General features: G+C 32.3%; 1 protein-coding gene across 1 annotated transcript in view; it reads left to right on the forward strand.

Annotated features, from left to right (window-relative positions):
- The window catches only part of ADAM2 (ADAM metallopeptidase domain 2), a 111,110-nt gene extending 90,135 nt beyond the window's left edge, over window positions 1-20,975 (forward strand). Inside the window, exons 16-21 of the mRNA XM_039253398.1 lie at window positions 652-835; window positions 11,991-12,068; window positions 12,309-12,450; window positions 19,177-19,336; window positions 20,480-20,541; window positions 20,948-20,975. Of these exons, the coding sequence (XP_039109329.1) occupies window positions 652-835; window positions 11,991-12,068; window positions 12,309-12,365 (319 nt within the window). The 3' untranslated portion in view covers window positions 12,366-12,450; window positions 19,177-19,336; window positions 20,480-20,541; window positions 20,948-20,975. The remainder of the gene's footprint in view (window positions 1-651; window positions 836-11,990; window positions 12,069-12,308; window positions 12,451-19,176; window positions 19,337-20,479; window positions 20,542-20,947) is intronic.
- The last annotated feature ends 792 nt before the right edge of the window (window positions 20,976-21,767 follow it).

A 21,767-nucleotide genomic window follows, 5' to 3' on the forward strand; every position in this document is an offset into this window, starting at 1 on the left:
AATACCATATTTCATTTTGAGAGATATTTTCTCTGCACATAAAATAGGAAGACAGTAGATAGTTTGTTTCATATTTTGAATTTATCATTCAATAATCTGGTTTCCATTGTTTCTGTTGGAAAGTCCATCTTAAATTGTATTATTTCTCTTTTGATTTGTTTTTTAATATTCTGATTACCTTTGTCACTTTTTCTGTGGTTTATAGCACTATCATTATGATGTATCTTAGTAGTTTTATTTTAATATTTATTATATATAATGCTTCTTGGATGTGGGATTCAATGTCTTGTCAGTTTGGGACCCAACATCCTGAGAGGAGGAATTCTGTTCGAAAAATTAAAAAGAAAATCCAAAGAGACTGGTATTTAGACTAACTTTACCAATTTTTAAAAGTGGAATAAGTGTGGAACTGTTTAAGAATCAAACAACAGTGAAAGAATCAGGTTAACCGGGAACTGGTTCAAAATTATTAAAATGTTCAGTTATTACTAACAATGCAAGCAAGGCTTTTATATTGTTTGTTGTTTTACAGTTAATTGCATGAATCTTTTTGTAAGGCTTCAGTGCTTTACCTAAATCTTTTTGATTTATAAATGATATTCTAATATCTTTCTATTGAAGGCGAATTATTTCATTTTTGGTAAATTATAGGGATGTGCAGTGTGGAAAATTAATATGTGAATATAAAAAAGAAGAAATAATTAATATTCCAAATGCCACTGCTATTTATGCCAACATAAATGGACACATATGTGTTGCATTGGACTTTCCACCTGATTTTATAGTTGGCAAAATGATGTGGGTAAAAGAAGGAACCGTTTGTGGTAATAATAAGGTAGGTAGTCCTTTTTCCTCAAATAAATTCCTAATATTTTATACTCTATTTTCAAATCCATGTTTAATATTTTTCTCATAATTGAAGTGTACATTTTCGATTTCAAGAATAAAAAATGAAAACTTTAAAAATAAGAAAAAAACATTTTAAATCTGCATCCATGCAGATTATCTTTCTATGAATACTTATTGACTACTTAATACTTTTTTCTGGGAATTAATGTATCTTCACTGAATGAAGAATCGTACTGTTCATTCACTATATTTTATTAAATTGTCTCATGTTACATAGAGATGTAATTCATGCCAAAAATCATCTTTTAATAGAATTAATTTAAAAGAGCTGTTAATATAATATACATTCATTTTAGTGATGAAAATACTAAAAATAGGGAGATAAAAGCAAAATCATTTAAGTGCATATATATGAGATATAACTACTTAACATGTTCATGAACTTTCCAACTCTTTATTTATATACCCATACACAAAAATATAAAATATTTAGTATAACTATATTTCATATATATGTAATACTTGAATTTTTTTCTTCCAATATTACATTTAAATTCAAATTACTTAATATATAATGTTGTACTGGTTTCAAGTGTAGAATTTAGAGATTCATCTCTTTTATATCAAGTGCTCATCACCATAAGTGCCCTCCTAAATACCCATCACCCATTTTGACCATTGCCCCGCCTACTTCCCCCTCACCCACCTCCCCTTTCCTTCCTTCCCTTATATATATCTCTATCCCCCCCCCCAATAATTGGCACATTTCCAGAGGGCAAGGAATGAATCTTCATCATTGGCCATAGATACACAAATAGTTGTCTGATTATTGTTAAATAGTACATAATTATAATAGATAATGTTTGCTGCATATTTATGAGCCCTACTCTTTATATATCTTATTTATTTTAGTCCTTTCAATAATTATATGAGGTAAGTACTGTTATTAGAGGAATTGAAGACTTAAGGAGGTGATTTATGTGCCTCAGCTAGCAATTAAATGAAATATGACTAGAACCCAGAACCATCTAATTGCAAAACCTTACGCTTAATTGCCACACCACTATTTCCCAAATCTGCCTGATCCCTAAGAATCACCAGAAGCTCTACTCACAAAAACATTCCCAGACATGACCATCTCAGGCCTAAGGATCAAAATTTCCAGAGATTATAGTTTTGTTGTGTGTGTGTGTGTGTGTGTGTGTGTGTGTGTGTGTGTGTTTTCTTCAAGATTGCCTTGGCTATTCAGGGTCTTTTGTGATTCCATACATATTTTAGGATTACTTTTTCTAGTCCTGTGAAAAACGTTGTTAGTATTTTGATAGGGATTGGATTAAATCTGAAGATTGCTTTAGATAGTCTGGACATTGTAACTATATTTGTTCTTCCAGTCCATGAGCATATAATATCTTATTATTTGTGTCATCTTTAATTTCTTTTATCAATGTTCTATAGTTTTCAGAGTATAATTCTTTCACCTTCTTGCTTTTCTTAAAAATTTTTTTAATGTTTCATTTATTTCTGAGAGAGAGAGAGAGAGTGTGTGAGTAGGGGAGGGTCAGAGAGAGAGGGAGGCACAGAATCTGAAACAGGCTCCAGGCTCTGAGATGTCAGCACAGAGCCTGACAGGGGCTCAAACCCATGAACCGCGAGATGATGATCTGAGCTGAAGTCCAACACTTAACCAACTGAGCCACCCAGGCACCCCTCACCTTCTTGCTTAAGTTCATTCCTAGGTATTCTATTATTTTTGGTTTAATTTTAAGTGTATTGTTTTCTTAGTTTTCCTTTCTGCTACTTCATTATTAGTGTGTAGAAATGTTCTGTATATTGACTTTGTATCCTGCAACCTTACTATATTCATTTATCAGTTCTAATAGCTTTTTGGTGGATTTAGTTTTCTATATAGAGTTTCATTTCATCTGCCAGATAGTAAAAGTTTTACTTCTTCTTTACTAATTTTATTTCTTTTTATGATCTGATTACCGTGGCTAGGATTTCTAGTACTTTTTTTTACTAAAAGCAATGATACTGGATATTTTTGTCTTACTTGCATCTTAAGGGAAAAGCTCTTAGTTTTTCCCCATTGAGGACGATGTTATGGGTTTTTCATAGATGGCCTTTGTTATTGAGGTATGTTTCCTCTAAATCTACTCTGTTGAGGGCTTTTATTACAAATGCCTTTTCTGCATCTATTAAAACGATCATATGATTTTTTATACTTATTTAAACAAGTTTTTTAATGTTATTTTTGAGAGAAAGAGAGTGGCAGAGAAAGAAAAAGACACAGAATTCAAAGCAAGCTCCACTCTCTCTGTGCTACCAGCACAGAGGAACTGATGTAGAGCTCAAACCCATTAGCTGTGACATCATTACTTGGGCTGAAGTTGGACGCCCAACCAACTAAGCCACCTACGTGCCCCTATACTTTTTCTTACTTATGTAATGTATCACACTGACTTAAGTTGTGGATATTGAACTACTTTTTCATCTTGGGAATAAATCCAACTTGATTATGGTAAATGATTTTTTAAAAATTTATTTTATTTAGTTATTTTTTAAATATTTATTTATTGTGAGAGAGAGTGTGTGAGGCAGAGAGGGAGATCAAGCAGAGGATGGACAGAGAGGGGGAGACAGAATCTCAAGCAGGCTCTGCACCATCAACATGGAGCGTGATGCGGGCTTGAACCCATGAGCTGTGAGATTATGATCTGAGCCAAAATCAAGAGCCGGACACTTAACTGACTGAGCCACCCAGGGGAACCATGTGGTAAATGATTTTTTAAAATGTATTGGTAGATTTCGTTTGCTAACATTTTGTTGAGGAATTTTGTCTGTTTGTTGAGAATTTTTGTGTCTGTTCATCAGAGATACTGATCTGTTGTTCTCTCTCATTCTCTCTTTTTGTAGTGTCTTTATCTGGTTTGGTTATCAGGATAATGTGGTTCTCATGGAACAAACTTGGAAGATTTTCTTCCTCTGATATTTTCTGGAATAGTTTGAGAAGAATAAGTATTAACTCTTCTTTATTTAGTTTTTTTTAAATTTTCATTTATTTTTGATAGAGAGAGAGCATAGAGGGGCAGAGAGAGAGGGAGACACAGACTCTGAAACAGGCTCCAGGCTCTGAGCTGTCAGCACAGAGCCCAACATGGCATATTGGATGGAAGATATTTGTAGAACTCAGGGGCACAGTTAGCAAGGTTTGTGCGGGTCGGCTGTGGGAGGACCGGATATGTTTACAGAAGAATGCTGGGGCAGGGTGGCCTACTAGCAAGCTAGATGGAATGTTGATGCTGTGTTGTTACCACAGGCATCTGTGTGTCTAGTCTGTGGGCCGGAGAAGAGAAACGGTGCCCTCTAGCTCCTTTGTTCCTGGAAAAGCCTCCTAAAGATCCCTCCCTTCCAGCTCAGTCCCAGAGATTGATACACAAATCTCTCTCTCATATACCCCGAATGTTTTTCACACTGCTGCTTCTATGCCGCATCTCCAAAGGGCTGTTTGTTGTTCTGTCTCTTTAAGGGCTCAAGTATCCAATTACTTTTCCAGGCTCTCCCAGAGGCAAGCCCAGTGATTTTTAAAGTTCCAGGCATTAAGCCACACTAATTGTGAGAATTTGTGACATTATGCCCCTTGTTTTCAAAGCCAAATGTTATGGGGATTTGTCTTTCCCATGAGAGTTCCCCATGCCTGAGTATCCTGGTGTGAGGGATTCTTTCTCTCTTTTCTCCACACTTGAGGTATCTCTCCCTCTTGTGGACAATCCTGCAATTCTGTTGAGCTCTGGACCATCCCTTCATGCCCTGTCTGAGGTGGTCTCTTTTCTACATTTAGCTGTGGAGACTCTGTTCTGCCAGTCTATGGGTTATTTTGGGGGGATTATTTACACTGATATGGATGTTGTCTAGTTTGTGGTCTAGTCATCCCATAGTTATCCATGGGATGAGGGGAGCCTAGTCTTCTTCTGCCATCTTCCCTGGGAATTAGAGGTGCATTTTTTTTTCATAGATAGTCCTTATCATATTGAGATAGTTTCCTTCTATTCCTAATTCGTTAGATTTTTTTTTATCATTAAAAGGTGTTCGATTTTGTCATATGATTTTTCTGCTTCATTTGATATGGTGTGGTTTTTTTCCTCCTCTATTCCTTTAACGGAGTGTATTATATTGATTTTTGCATGTTGAATCATTCCCACTTTCCATAAATTAAACCTACGTGGTCATGATATGCAAATTTTTAATATGCTGTTGAATTCTGTTTACTCATGTTTTGTTGAGGACATTGCATTAATATTTACAATCAATATTTATTTTTAGTTTTCCTTTATTATAGTATCCTTGGTTCTTATATGAGGGTAATTCTGGCTTCATAGAATGGATGTGGAAGTGTGCCCTCCTGTTACATTTGTCCGAAGAGTTTGAGAAAGATTGATTTAAATATTTGGTGAAATTCTGTAAATCTTTAGTAAATGACACCAGTGAAGCTATCTGGTCCAGGAATTTTCTTTGTTTTAAGGATTTTGACTACTGCTTTAATCTCTTTATGAGTTATAGGTCCAGTCATATTTTCTAGTTATTTTTTATTTAATGTTGGTAGATGAGGTGTCCTTAAAAATTTGTTCATTTTATTAGCTTACCTGAATGTTGGCTCTCAGTTTTTCATCTTATAAAGCTTGTTATTTCTGACAAATTGATAACAGTGTGCCCGCCTTCATTTCTAATTTACTTATTTGAATATTATTTCTTTATTTTAGTAATTCTAGGTAAGAGTTTTTTCAGTTTTTTTGGTCTTTAATTTTTATTCTCTAATTTGTTTTTCTATTTTTTATTTCTGCTCTAATCTGTTATTTCCTTCCTTCTGAGCCCTCTGGGTTTTTCTGCTTGTTTGTGTGTTTGTTTCTTTGTGGTAGAAATTTAAGTTTTTTATTTAAAATCCTTCTTCCTTTTCTAGGGACACTTGGGTGGCTCAGTCATTTGCGACTCCAACTCTTGATATCAGCTCAGATCATGATCTCATAGTTTATGGGATTGAGCCCCGCATTGGCTTCTGTGCTGACAGCAGAGCCTGCTTGGGATTCTCTCTTTTTCTCTCTCTCTGCCCCTTCCCTGCTCACACACATTCTTTCTCACTCTCACTCTCTCTCTCAAAATAAGTGAATAAACATTTTTTTTTAATTTAAAGATAAAATCATTCTTCCTTTTTAATGTGTTGGTTTATAGTTAAAAATTAGCATCAGCAGTGTTTTCCTGTATTTCAAGTCTGGTATATTGCATTTTTGTTTTCTTTTGTTTCAGAATATTTTCTAATCTCCATTGTGTATTTTTGTTGACCAATTATTTTATTTAAAATATGATAATTTCCACATATTTGTAAATCTTTCAGTGTTCCTTCTAGTTTTACTTTGTAGTTCCACTTTATTGTAATAAGAAAAGACACTGCATAATTTCAATCTTTCTAAATTTATTAAGACTTGTTTTGTGACTACATATGGTCTAATATATGCAATGCCCATGTGCAATTGAGACAAATGTGTATTTTGCTATTGTTAAGCAGTGTTCTATGTATGTTTATTAGGTCCAATTGTTATATAGTGTTGTTCAAATCCTCTTTCTTTAATGATCTTCTGTCTCATTGTTTTCAAAAGTGAAATATTGAAGGCTATTATTGTAGAGCTGTATATTTCTCAGCAATTCTGTTTGTGTCATATATTTTGGAGATCTGATGTTTGATACATCCATGTTTATAATTTATATGTTTACGATGAATTTTGATTAGTTATTAATCTAGAATGTACTTTTTTCTTGCAATGATAGTTGATTTAAAATCTATTTTGTCTGATATTATAATCATTCTCTTTACCTTTTGTTGCTATTTTCATGGAATATATTTTTCCATTCTTTCAATTTCTACATATTTGTGACATTGGATATCAAGTGAATGTCTTGAACAGAGAGTTTCTTTAACATAGAGTTGAGCAATGTTATGGATTCTGCGATTCCATGGTATTTGATTGAAGAATGTAATCCATTAACATTAACATAACTGATAGAAAAGGGCTTTCTTTAGATATTTTATTATTTTTTGTATTTCTTATAGCGTTTTGTACATCATTTCCCCATCGCCACCTTCATTTTTCTTTATTTTATGTTTTGTAGTGACACATTTTGAATCTCTTCTCTTTACCTTTTGTTTATATATTCTATAGATTATTTTGTAGTTACCATGGGATTACATATAGCATCTTAAAGTTATAACAATCTAATTTGAACTAATACCAAATTCAAGTATACACAAACCTTTACTCTTATACATCTTTGCCCTCCACACTTTTTTATGTCAAAAATTACATTTTATATACTGTGTTCCCATTAACATAAACTGATAATTATTTAATTTTATGTATTTACTTTTAAATCTCAGAAATTTTCAAAATGGAGTTATAAATGAAAACTGTAATACTACCAATTTTTATACTTTCACCATTTATTTATCTTTACCAGAGATCTTTATTTTAGTTTATAAATTCTAGTTACAGACTACCAAGCTTTCATTTACCTTGAAGGACTACTTTTAGTATGTTTTTGTAGGTTAGGTCTTATGGTAATAAACTCTCTCAAATTTTATTTCCTTTTAATCTAAGAATGTATTAATTTCCCCTATCAAATTCAGCTCAGTTTTGTTGGATATAGAATTGTCAGGGCTTTTTTTCTCCTTTCAGTATTTCCAATTTATGAGCCCATTGCTTTCAATTTCAAAAGTTTTTACTGAGGAATCTGCTATAATCTTGTTAAGGATCCTTTGTACATGGTGATTCTGTTTTCAATTGCTGTTCTTAAGATTTGATTTTTTTTCCTTTGACATTTGTGTTTGATTGTAATGTGTTTTGGTGTGAGTCTCTTTGCCTTTGTCTTATTTGATATTCATCTCCTAGGATTTGTAGATCCATGTATTCTTCAAACATGGGGCATTTCAGCCATCATTTTTTCTATTAATTTTCCTGTCCCCTTTTTTCTCATCTACTTCAGGGAGTCCCATAATATGTATTTTGATCTGCTTGATGGTATTTCATAAGTTTCTTTGTCTTTTGTTCATTTTTCTTTGTTTATTTTTTCTTTCTTCATCTAAGATTCCAAAGTTTAAAACGCCCTATCTTTATATCACTGATTCTTTCTTCTGCCAAACAAAATTTGTTGTTGAATCTATATAGTAAAGTTTTAAATTTAGTTATTGCATGTTTCAGCATCATAATTTTTTGGTTGCTATTCATAATTGTTATCTTTTTGTTGATATTATCATTTTGTTCATATATAATTTTTCTGAGTTTATTTCTTTCTTAATCCATGTTTTTATTTAGCTTTTCTTTTATTTAACTTTTTCATATTTAGTATGGTTATTTAAGATAACATTATGTCACTTAATCTTCATTTTTTGAATGGGCCATGCTGTTCTGTTTCTATCTTTTGAGTTGTTGTTGTTTTTGTTGCTGAAAATTGGACACTTATCCCAGTGTTTGCAGATTGACTCTGTGCTGGGGCAGTTGGGTGTGCTCTAAGTCTTGGAATCAGTCTGAGGAGAAAGAAAGCTTGTGGTCCTCTCAGAACTTTTGTGATGATGCATCTTTCCTGAGCTTCCCTGTGGCTTTTTTTTGATTGCCCACATACATGGATATTTTCAGATATCTTACTTTTCAAAATAGTCTCTTAGGGTACCTATGTGGCTCAGTTGGTTAGGCGTCCAACTTCAGCTCAGGTCATGTTATTAAGGTTCATGGGTTCTAACCCTGCATCGGGCTCTATGCTGACAGCTCAGAGCCTGGAGCCTGCTTCAGATTCTGTGTCTTGTTGACTTGTGCTGGCTCTCTCTGTCTCTCAAAAATAAATAATATTTTTTAAATAAAAAAAAAAAAACAGTCTCATGCCATCCTCTCCTTTGGGCTTCAGATCATCTATTGTATGTCTTTACCCATTATTTTTTGCTTCAGGTGTCTGCAAAGCTTAGTCTCCTTGCAGCATTCCTGAACAATGTCCATTGCCTCTCCTTATCTGAGATTCAAGTTAAGTTAAAAGAGACCAGTCCTTCAGGCAGCTCCCAGGCAACATATGAAATTGAAAATAAGGATTCTTCTGCTCTCTTCATTTCAAAGGAAATCATTGTGAACTCAAGTTTCTTCCTCCAGACCATGACTCTGCCATGCTGGGGAAGGAGTGAAAAAATTTGATTTACAAATTTCCACAAACTTTGGAGGACCTGGGTGGCTCAGTTGGTTACACATCCAGCTCTTGATTTTGGCTCAGGTCTTGATCTCATGATTTGTGAGATTGAGTCCCACACTGGGCTCTGTACTGACAGCACATCTCTGTTTGGCATTCTCTCTCTCCCTCTCTCAAAATAAACCAATAAACTTAAAACACACACACACACACACACACACAAATTTTTCTACAATTTTAAATTTGGCTGTTTCTCAATCAGGCATTTTCTTGGTTGCCATAGACCATTGACTGTTTCTAGAGTTCTTAATTGATTCTTTTAGCCAGCTGCCTTCTTATTATTTTTAAAAATGTCTCCAAGGTAGAGCAAGAACTTGGGACTTCCTAGGGCACCATTTTATTGATGCCTCTATCTAGATTATTTTTTTCAGAATTTAGTAAAAACTGATTACAATTCTTTCACTCGTACAGGGTAAACATGATCACTTAAAGCCTATTTGCTTGGTCACTGATGATGACCTGTAGAGGAATACTGGCTTCAGTTTTTGGTTACTTTTGTGGAATCACGTTGTCCCACCTTAACTTCTGTGAACTTAAAATTATTTTAACTTTATCTCTGGTATAGTCATGTGTTCTTATAAAGAATATGTGCACATAATTTATTCACTGTTTTAAGTTCTCTGTACAGGAAGATTTCTACAGAATTCTATTCTACCATAGTGACAAGAATAGGAAACTGCACCATTTTTCTTATCACAAACAAATTTTTAAAAATCTCTTTCAAAGTGTTTGGTGAAGAACCATTGTTTCATTTATATCATGATATAGTGATAAATAACTTCTGTGGTTTTGTAGCTAGCTCCTGACTTTGAATAGTGTTTATTCCTAGCCTTTCTGCATGGTACAGCTGAAGGAAGCAGGTTAAAGCCAAAAAAAGTTTTTTTCAGTGCACAAATAGAATACTCATAATACCAACAATGCCTTCTCAACTTTATACTTCTCTTGTTCAAAGAATTTACTTAATGCTTATGAGAGTTATGTTTACCTTCTTCTGGATGACAGCTCTACAAATTATTTAACTTCTCTGCCCAAGTGCTAGTTAAATGGTAAGGCATCATTTTAACAGGACAGATATATTTCTAACAATAGCAACACTAGTTTGTATCCAGAGCCAGAACTTTTATTCTGTCATCACAACCCCTCAGAATAGCCTGGCTATCAATTTATAATCAGTATATTTCCTTCTTAAACAGAGGTATAGGTTGCCAAAATTATCAGACACCTTTAATAATGTATTAGTTCATACTCAGTAATGTTTAGCAAAACCTTTTTGAGAAGATTCATTCTCTGGTTTTAAAAATTAGTATACTATGACTATATATTTTTAAGAGGAAAGAATCCCAAAGAAATATTGACAATATTATTTAGAAAACATTTTTATAAGAATAATATTTCCAATTACATGTTCTTTATTTTCCATGTCACTCAGAGCCCTTCCATAAGGGCAGTAGTATTTTAAAATATTAAGCATAGTTTAAAATATTTTGAAAATATTTTAAAAATATTAAGCATAGTTGAAAGAAGTTGAAAGAAGTTTCAGAAAATAATTGCTAAAATTTTGAGCTTTCTGCTTAGCTTTCCTTATCTCATTCAATTGTACCACTACCTAGTGTGTTAGATAAGCCATAAACCTTGGTGTCATTGAACCATCTTTCTTTTCATCCTCCAATAAAATCAATTCATAATTAAAATTAAGTGGATTAAACATTTTAATGATATCTCAAATACAGCCATGGGTTTTCATTACACCATTACCACTCAATTTCAATCTATGGTTATCATTTTCCTGGACTACTGTAATGGTGTCCTAATTCGTCTCTCTCAACATTTTCTATTGTCCTTTCCATCCTTTTTTCCAAAACATATTTTTGTCAGTTTTCCATCTTCCAGTGAAATCTCTAAGAACAACCAATTGCTTGTAGGTAATATGCCATCTTTCTGCTTAAGAATGTAAGGCCCCAGGGATGCCTGGGTGGCTGTGTCATTTGAGCATTTGACTTTGGCTCAGGTCACGATCTCAGAGTTCATGAAATGGAGCCCTGCATTGAACCACACATTGGCAGTGGGAGCCTGCTTGGGATTCTTGCTTTCTCCTCTCTCTCTGCCCCTCCCCCCAGTTGCACTTTCTCTCTCGCTCTCAAAATAAATAAATGAACTTTTAAAAAATAATGTAAGGCCCTGCACAATCCCACCATAACAGTTTCTGTCACATCACATTTAGCCTTTTTATTTGTGTATTTCTGTATCTTTCACTGCAATATGAACAATATGAGATTTTTTTTGTTCTCTGGTCTTTTCTCAGGACAGGCATGCAGTAGGACTCAATTATTTAGTGAATTCATGATTGAATAATTGTTCTCTGTGTAAAAGTTACACCGCTGTTAATGTTTCTCAAAGGTCTGTGCTATCTTTCAATGTAAGGTCTTTTTAAATATTATTTCTTTTCCTATAAGTACTTTGTCTTTCATTTCTATCCTTGCCTAAGTCCTGTTCAACATCTGGGGTTGATAAGAGGCTTGAAAGATTATTAAACTCTTCTCACATATCAGATAAATTCCCTGTACTTTTTTCATAAAACCATTTTTTCATTACAGTATTTATGACACATTTATCTTTACTTTTATTTATTTGATGTCTGTACCTAAGAAGAGAAGATACTTTTGTTATTTTCTTAACTATCAGTCAGATCATCAGAGTCTCATCTAGTGCTGGAAACAGCACTCTAATTTAATCAACTTATTGTTAGTATATTAACACTTGTTATTAAATAAATACTTTTTATATCAATACAGTAGTGAATTCTTTTAATGAAATGTCAAATATAGATGTTATTTCAGTTATTTTACTTTGGCTTATTTTCTTTTTAGGTTTGCAAGAATCAAGAATGTGTAGATGCTGGATACTTGAATTATGATTGTAATCCAGGAAAATGCAATGATCATGGTGTAAGTACCAATAAGATAATGTGACAATATAAACTAATGAGAGTAATACTAGAAAGTAAACACATAACTGAACACACAAACACAGACACAGACACACATACACACACACACACATTTATATACTCATAAGCCAAATAAAAAGATTGGCCTTATTTGACCTAAGTATTATTTTAAAAGTCTACCAGAACACAAATAATTATAGCTACTTATCTTATAAGCTGATATTTCCCATGGTTTCAGGTATGCAATAATAAAAGGAACTGCCACTGTAACCCTTCATATTTACCTCCTAATTGAGAAAATAGTGATGATACTTGGACCGGTGGGAGTGTTGACAGTGGAAATTTTCCACATCAAGCAGCCACTAGGCTATCCAGTTCTGGTAAGTATTAATAAAAAATTGAAAACATAACTAAAACAACATTTCAATTTACTAAATTTGATAAAATAAATAATATTTAGCTGTCTACCTTCTATGTTTAGATTAGGTATGGATTCAAATAATAAACCATATCAAGAAAGTTTATATTTTACTTGTAGGGAGTAATATAATATATGTAACATATATTATAAATAAAGCATATCAGTAAAAGCACAGGCAGGAAAACAAATATCACTTTAGTCCTTCACACAGAAGGAATTCAACATAAGGCATCAGGTAGCACGCAGTGGCAGAGATGAAAGCCAATCAGAGAATCTTTAGGCAACACAGTAATCAACTATCACTTCTGTGGCTGGAGGGACAATGAAAGGAGGCAGTATTACTAGAATCAGTATCTGAGCCATCTAGCATGATGGGTTACATACCGGGAAGTAGATCACAAGGAGAGGGTACTGCCTACCATGAGGTAGAGGTATAAAGCCACTATGGGAGATGGTGCAGAGACAGGTTAAATACTGTAAATATTTCACTATTCTGACATTCCGAAAGTTTTGCAGTTACCCCTGTTAGCCTAAAATAACTAGAAGTCTGGAGTTCTTAGAAAATATAGTTTCCTATAATTTTTATTCAAAGAAGGATGGATTTTAGAGCAAGCCAAGTATATCCAATGATCCTTAGGGACAGACTTTATATAAAAACCTAAATTTCAGATAATTAAATCTGGTTTTTCCAGATTTTGATCTAGAGGTAGTTCTTAACATGTCCACATCCATTCTAGTGTTTGCCATATGGTAATAGATTGGTAAGTTCAAAACATTACGGCATACTTAATGCATCTCTAGCTATTTCCATTCTGTGGGACAATTGGCTTGCAGTAGCTTATCTTCAAACCAACGTAATTTATTGCTTCTGTCCATACACAAACATGATTTCACCAATAATCAGAAGTGACCTCTCATTTCCTAGAGTCCAGGTTGACCTTAGTGATCAATAAAATGTATAGAAGTGAGATTCTGACTGGGTTTTTTAGAATACCAATTCTTGCAACTCTCACTATTGCAAAACTCATTCTGTTGAAAATCATCTTCCCTATTTGAAATTTGACTACCTTGAGGTAAAAAACACAAATTCCCCAAACTTGTGACACACAAAATGAATAAAATTAAATGATTGTTTTAAATTTCTATGTTTGAATGAAGTTTCCCACACATCTTTTTCTCTATAATAGAAAACAATCTCGTAACCAGTTTGTATTCATATCAAAAGAATCCAAGACATGTGGCATTAGCTTTGGAAGTGGATGGTGCACAGAAGGTAGAAAGACCTCTAGGAAACTGTTGAAGACTTTTAGTATATGTTGAAATTGTCTTAAGAATACTGTTGGTGAGCAATCCAAAGATAGCTTTAAAACATGTTATCAGAAGTTGGAGAAATAAGGACATATATTATGAAGTGGCAGATTGTTTGGCATCACTCTTGCCTGTGACAACATGGAAAATAGAATTTATGGTTCTAGTTAGCAAGATTTGCAGGTAGATTGCAAATATATCCAGTAGGTGATATAATTTACCTATGCTAAGATGTAAGAAGACAGTAATAACTAATAAAGCAGCATTTCAATTTTCAAGTAAAATGTAGATCAAATATAAAAGACAGGATTTTATGTTTTGTTTTGTTTTGGTTTGGTTTAGTTTGAAAATAAAACCTTCTCACCCCTAGACTCTTCCAACAAAACATGTTTGTTGAGAGAAATGGCGAAAAACTATATTTGAGATATTGAACAATAAAATTTCATATCAGTTAAAAATTAAGTCAAGCATGTAACTGTAAGATTCTTTTTGAAAACCTCAAAAAAAAATAAAGTGATGCATTTTATACCTCTTAATCTATGCAAAAGGTTTTCTAAGTGTTGTATTAGAATGCTTCTAAAAATTCTCAAACACTAAAGCCATGAAGAATCTTGAATAGGTTATCTCATAGTAGCCTTACCGGGGTCCAATATAGAAAAAAATCTTATCTCAAAAAACCTTGTGGGCATGACCTTTCCTTTGGTTAATAAGGTGTACTTTTTATTTGACACACAAGAAGCCCACACATTTTAAAGGAATTGTACCAGCTCAGACTAAAAGTGATCAAAATAGTACATAAGCTCTTTGAGTCCCAATTAGTTATGGGCAAGGAGCAAGGCTAAAAAAGCTACTCAGTTTTAAAAATGGCTATTCATGTGGAAAAGGAATTATAAATCAAAGGTATAACCAAGAAACCAGAATTAAAACTTCTTTGGTCTGTTGGTTTATAATTTTTAAATATCAATACCACTAAAAATATCCAACACCCCCCAACTCCAGAAATAGATGTTTTCACAAGTTAAATTCAGAAAATTTTGTAAAGAAGAAATACCATTTTCAGAAAACTGGTAGGAGGGACTTCTATAACCTCATTGTATAAGGAAGATATAACCTTGATACCAAATCCAGAAGAGGAAGTTAAAATAAATAAAGTTATAAGACAACATCTTTTATAAAAACAAAAGCATTCTTACCAAAATATTAGCATATTCTATAGCTATCTATATTAAAAGGATAGTAATCCAGACTAATTGAGGTTTATCTTAGAAATGCAAGTCTACTTTATCACTTGAAGTCAATCAGCAGATTCATAAAATCAATAAAATTATTTCTTAAACGTATATGATTTTCTCCTGTGATATATAAATCATTTGACAAAACATTTTACACATATTTATGAATTTTTTAAAAAGCAGTGAACTAACACAAGTAAATTTGATCAATCTGATAAAAAGCATCAACAGAAAATGTAGCTAATACAGCTTATGATGAAATACATTGTTTTTAAAAAAATGAAAGCAAGGCAACAAATTATGCTCTCACCATGGCTAGTCAACATTTTCCCGTCAATCCTAGACATCCTAGCCAGTGCGATAACAAGACATAAGAAATCAAGAACATAAACATTATTATTAGAAAGGAGCAAGTGAGACTGCATATGTTGTGCTTAAGTACAATATTAAATCCTAAGAGATCTACAAAACACTTCTAGAAATAATATATTTTGATAGGTGAGAGGAAATAATGTTCGAAAGTTAGTAGTATTGTTATATAATAGCAGCAGTAAATGGAAACCAACTTAAAATTAGTACTATTTACAATATTATAAAAGTATAATATTTTGGAAATAAATTTAACAAAATATGTATAATGCCTTTATACTGAAACTAAAACAGAAATGAAGAGAGACGTTAAACATAAAAATAAGTTGAGAAATTTACCATGTACACCAGGTTTATTATTTTACGATGTCAATTCTCACTAAATCTATTGATTAAAAGACCCAATCAAACAGCATACAACTTTTTATATATTAACATTTGATTCTAAAATATTTGCTAAAGGACTCAGAATGGCCAATTTATAAAACCCACTTTGAAAGAGAACAACAAAAAAAGGAGTTTAATCTATTTTCCCGATATTGAATTTAGTATATTACAGATTTAACATATAGTTACGTTATGAAGACAGTGTGGCCATGGTAATGATAGATATACAAACATATCAGTGACATGGAATATGGAATAGGGAGTCCTTGATATATCGTTAAACAGTTTTTTTCAAGGAAAATACAAAGATAGTTCAATGAAGAAGGAAAATAATTTCAAAACATTGTATTGTAACAATTGAATATCTACATAAGACCAAGTGATCCTTATTCGTGAAGAAAGCAAGATAATTTCTACATGACCTTGAAATAAGCGATAATTTCTTAGATAAGACATGAAAATACATATCAATACAATGAAAGAAAGGCACGTTGGAATTCATGAAAATTTTATCACATATACAGTATTTCTTATTAATAATAGAGTATTGAGAAAGACTGCTTCTGCTCTTTACAGGAGTCACACTTTCTATTCATTTATATTATCAAACAGTTCTGAAAATAAACTATAGAATAAAAAGAATGCTTGTGTTTTTTGATAGGGATTGCATTGAATGTGTAGATTGCTTTGGATAGTATCAATATTTTAACAATATTTCTTCTTCCAATTCAGGAGAATGGAGTATTTTTCCTTCTTTTTTTTTTTTTTTTTTTTTTTGAGTCTTCAATTTCTTTCAAAAGCTTTTTTTAGTTTTCAGCATACATATATTTTACCTCTTTGGTTAAGTTTATTTCTTGGTATTTTATGGTATTTAGTGTAATTGTAAATGGGATTGATTCCTTAATATCTCTTTCTGCTACTTCATTATTGGTATAGAAAAGCAACTGATATCTGTATGCTGATTTTATATCCTGTGAATTTGTTGAATTCCTGGATCAGTTCTAGCATTTTTTGGTGGAGTCTTTTAGGTTTTCCACAGAGTGTCATGTCCTCTGTGAAGACTGAAAGTTTGACTTCTTCCTTGCCAACTTGTATGCCCCTCTCCCTTTTTTCTTTTTGTTATCTAATTGATGAGTTTAGGACTTCCAGTACCATGTTGAACCACAGTGGTGAGAGTGGACATCCTTGTGTTTCTGATCTTAGTGGGAAAGTTCTCAAGTTTTCCCCATTGAGGGTGATATTAGCTGTGGGTGGTTCATATTTGGCCTTTATGATGTTGAGGTATGTACCTTCTATCCCTACTTTCTTCAGGGGTTTTGTCAAAAAAGGATACTGTATTTTGTCAAATGTTTTTTCTGCATTTATTGAGAGGATTATATGGTTATTATACTTTCTTTTAATAATGTGATGTATCATATTGATTTGTGGATATTGAAGCATCCCTGCAGCCCAGGAATAAATCCTACTTGATTGTGCTGAATAATACTTTTTAATGTATTGTTGGATTCGATTTGCTAGTATAAGAATTTTTGCGCTCATGTTCATCTAGGAAATTGGTATGTAATTCTCCTTTTCAGTGATGTCTTTGGTTTTGGAATCAAGGTAATTCTGGTCTCATAGAAAGAGTTTGGACTTTTCCTTCTGTGTGTATTTTTTGGAAGAGCTTCAAAAGAATAGTTATTAAATTTTCTTTAAATGTTTGGTAGAATTCCCCTGGGAAGCCATCCGACACTGAACTCTTATTTGTTTGGAGATTTTTGATTACTGATTCAATTCATTTACTGGTTATGGGTCTGTTCATATGTTTTTTCCTGTTTCAGTTTTGATAGTTTATATATTTCTAGAAATTTATCCATTTCTTCCAAATTGCCCTATTTGTTATCATATAATTGCTCATAATATTCTCTTATTTTTGTTTCTATTCTGTGGTGTTGGCTGTGACCTCTTTCATTCATGATTTTATTTATTTTGGGTCCTTTCCTTTTTAATTTTGATAAATCTGGCTAAGGGCTTATCAATTTTATTAATTCTTTCAAAGAACCAGCTTCTAGTCTTGTTGATCTGTTCTACTATTGTTTTTTATTTTTTAAAAACATAAAAATTTCATTTTTATTTTATTCATTTTGAGAGAGAGAGAGAGAGAGAGCTCACACGCGAGCGAGCATGCGCAGGAGCATGAGCAGGGGAGGGGCAAAGAAGGGGAGGGGCAGAGAAAGAGAGGGAGACAGGAATCCGAAGCAGGCTCCAGGCTATGAGGTGTCAGCACAAAGACTGATGTGGGACTCAAATTCACAAACTGAGAGACCATAGCCTGTGCTGAAGTGGGAAGCTTAACCAACTGAGCTACCCAGGCACACCTCTACTGTATATTTTTATATATTTGATTTCTGGTCTAATCTTTATTATTTCCCTTCTTCTGCTGGTTTTAGGCTTCATTTGCTGTTCTTTTCCCAGTCCCTTTATATATAAGGTTAGCTTGTGTATTTGAGACATTTATTCCTTCTTCAGGAAGCCCTAGGTGGCTATATGCTTCCCTTTTATGAATGCCTTAGCTGCATCCCAAAGGTTTTGAACTGTCGTGTTTTCATTTTAATTGGCTTCAATATACTTTTTAATTTCTTCTTTAATTTATGGGTTGACCCATTCATTCTTTAATGTTCTTCAATATCCAAGTATTTCTGTTCTTTCTGAATTTTTTCTTGTGGTTTCATAGTGTTGTGGTATGGAAATTACATGGTATGAGCTTGATCTCTTCGTACTTGTCAAGAGCTGAGAATTGAACCATGTTCACTTCTGGAGAATGTTCCATGTTCACTGAAGAAGAATGTGTATTCTGCTGCTTTAGGATAAAATGTTCTTAATATATCTGTTAAGCTCATTTGGTCCAGTGTGTCATCCAAAGTCATTGTTTCCTTATTGATTTTATGCTTAGGTGATCTGTCCATTGTTGTAAGTGGGGTGTTAAAGTCCTCACTTATAGCATTATATTATCATCAATGATTTTCTCTATGTTTGTGACTAATCGATGTATATATTTTAGTGCCTTAGAATCGGGGACTTAAGGGGTGCCTGGGTGGCTCAGTCAGTTAAGCGTCCGACTTCGGCTCAGGTCATGATCTCGTGGTTTATGGGTTTGAGCCCCGCATCAGGGTTTATGCTGACAGCTCAGAGCCTAGAGCCTGCTTCAGATTCTGTGTCTCCCTCTCTCTGACCCTCCCCTGCTCACGCTATCTCTCTCTCTCTCTCAGAAATAAATAAAACATTTTAAAAACAGGAATTGGGGGCATAAATATTTACAATTGTTAGATCTTGGTAGATGGAGCCCTTAAGAAATGTCTTTATTATATTCCTGGTAAATGCTTTCAAATCACTGGTGTTTTCTCTCCTAGAAAGACACTACATTGAAACTTTTTACCATTCCAAACCGACAAGATGGTCATTTTTCTTACTCATTCCTTTTATCGTTATTCTCTGTGTACTGATTGCCATACTTGTAAAAGTTTATTTCCAAAGAAACAAATGGAGAACTGAGGAGTATACAAGCGATGAGTATATTAATTTCATATATAAGATTCATTCCTTTTATAAGTTGTTGGCATATTATGACTTATTAATAAACATCATGATGTAACAAATAATTCAGATTTAATTTTTACCTTTATATAAAATATAATACTTACATTAATAATTAGTATAATGCATAACAAATAGACTATTTTAAAATGTCAGGAATTTTTTATTGTAACAATTTGAACTCTGGGTAAGACTAAGTGGAAATAATTTTTAATGCTTATCTACCTCCTTTTATTATTTGATCTTAACTATTATGAATTAAACATTATTTTTTATTATTTATATATTTCAAAGTATTTTGTGTATATCATTTTATTAAAAAGAAACAGAGAAATCTAAAAGAGTAATTAGCCTTTCAGGCAGTTAGATAAATTGAAAGTTAGGCAACCAAAGGTTGAAAAGTTTAAAAAATAATAAAAAGTAGTGTGACTGAAAAATCTAGATTATAGTCAAGGCTAATCTTCAGAAAAAAATAAAACAAATAACTATTCATTAAAAAACCTTAGAAACATCTGAAAATATGCATCAAAAATAAAATAAATATTATAATTGTGTTACTTTTCTTCAGGGGAATTGTTATAAAATAATTTGTGCCTTTGAGTTTTATATGTGTTGGTATTCATTTTACTTATTAAAAATTAAATTTTATTAAAATACTTAAAGTTGGTAAGATAATATAAAATAAAAGAGAATACATTACACAGAAATGCTTTGAAAATTTTATGTAAAACTGCTGAAATAATATGCAGTGTATAAAATGTAGAAAAATGATATCAAATATCTTTGGGAGAGAAAGTAGTTAGTAAAATTCATAGAAAAATATGGAAGAAGATGAATCACAGGACAGCTTAAATCTATTTTGCTAATAATGTTATGAAAATGAAAATTATGCATTCATTTTTAGGTAAATTTATATTAATGCATTTTATCTCATGTTAGTCTTGATTGCTAATTGAGCGGTGTTCTCAGTGGTAATATATTCTCAAGCAGTGATTAGTCTTAGATTACAGATGGGAATTCAAAACTGTATCAATATTGATAGTATGTACAGAATTTTGTGGAACAATCTTGAAGAAAATATAATTTAAAGTGATTATATTTATATTTTGAAACATGTAGGCAACTTGAAAGTGAGAGTGAACCTAGAGAGTGGCCAGAAAAACAGGATCCATCATAACACAGTGAGTATAAAATAATGAAAGAGTGAAAGGCAGAGACAGAGAAACAGGAAATTTAATGTATTAGATAAATGTAAATAATATAAATATATGTTTAATGGTGATAGTCATATTGTTAGATAGAATAAAAATTGAATTCAAAAATATTTTTCAATATTGTAAACTATATCATAGACATTGTAAACTATAAGTGACTTTTCAATTTTCATTCAAAACCTTATTTGCAGTGTGATCTTTTAAATTTGTTTCTTATAACGTTTAATCTTTGACTATTTGTGTATTTAGAAGTTGGTTACAAATAAATTGCATGATAAAACTTTATCTTATAATAAGATGCTATTTGTTGAATTAACCTCTTTTAACTTGATTGGTCAAAAGGTAACTTCTTCTCTTTTATTTATTCTTCCAGACTAATTATCTTCGATGGACAGGAAAAATGAAAAAACAAACAAAACAAAAAAACCCCAAAAAACAAAACAAACCCCAGCTACCTCCATTGCCTGATTGTCCGGGATTCAAAACCTGCATGTTATTGTTCTGATGTGACAAGAAAAGATAGAAGAGTTCTATTATAACAAATATAAATTTATATTTACATATAAAATTTTACAGATGAGTTATTTGTAAGAAATTCAAATTTATAAATTTTTATATTACATATTTCTTATTTTTAAAGTTATCTCATACTAATTGTTAGTGTGCACTAATTCTGTTAAGCCATAGGCATGAGATAAAAAATGGTTATAATAAATGTAACGCCATGATTAAAAGTCACTATTATATTTTAAATTGCAATACTATGTAATTACATTATAGTCAGGTCCATTACCAATCAAAAAAAATGAACCTAAGATTTGGAAATAATTCTCAATTATACGCTGGTCACAAAAGACATACCTCAGGTATATAAAGTTCAGGGTAAAGGATGGAAAGATGTATACCATAGAAATCTATATACCAAAACTGTATATAAAAGAAAGCTTGATGGACTTTAACAGTGAAAGCATTCACAAAGAAAAGTATATCATAATGAAAAAGTTTATTCTTAAGAGGAAGTTACAATAAAAAAATGCATTAGTCAAGGTTCTCCAGAGAAACAGAATGAATAGAATATCAATGATTAATAATTAGATGACAGATAGATGATAAATTGGTAAGTAGGTAAGTAGCTTATAGATAGATGATAGATGGATAGATAGATAGATGAGAAGATTTGTTATAGGAATTGG

This window comes from Hyaena hyaena, unplaced genomic scaffold (genome assembly GCF_003009895.1).
Source record: "Hyaena hyaena isolate Hyena2069 unplaced genomic scaffold, ASM300989v1 scaffold_446, whole genome shotgun sequence".
Taxonomy (NCBI): domain Eukaryota; kingdom Metazoa; phylum Chordata; class Mammalia; order Carnivora; family Hyaenidae; genus Hyaena; species Hyaena hyaena.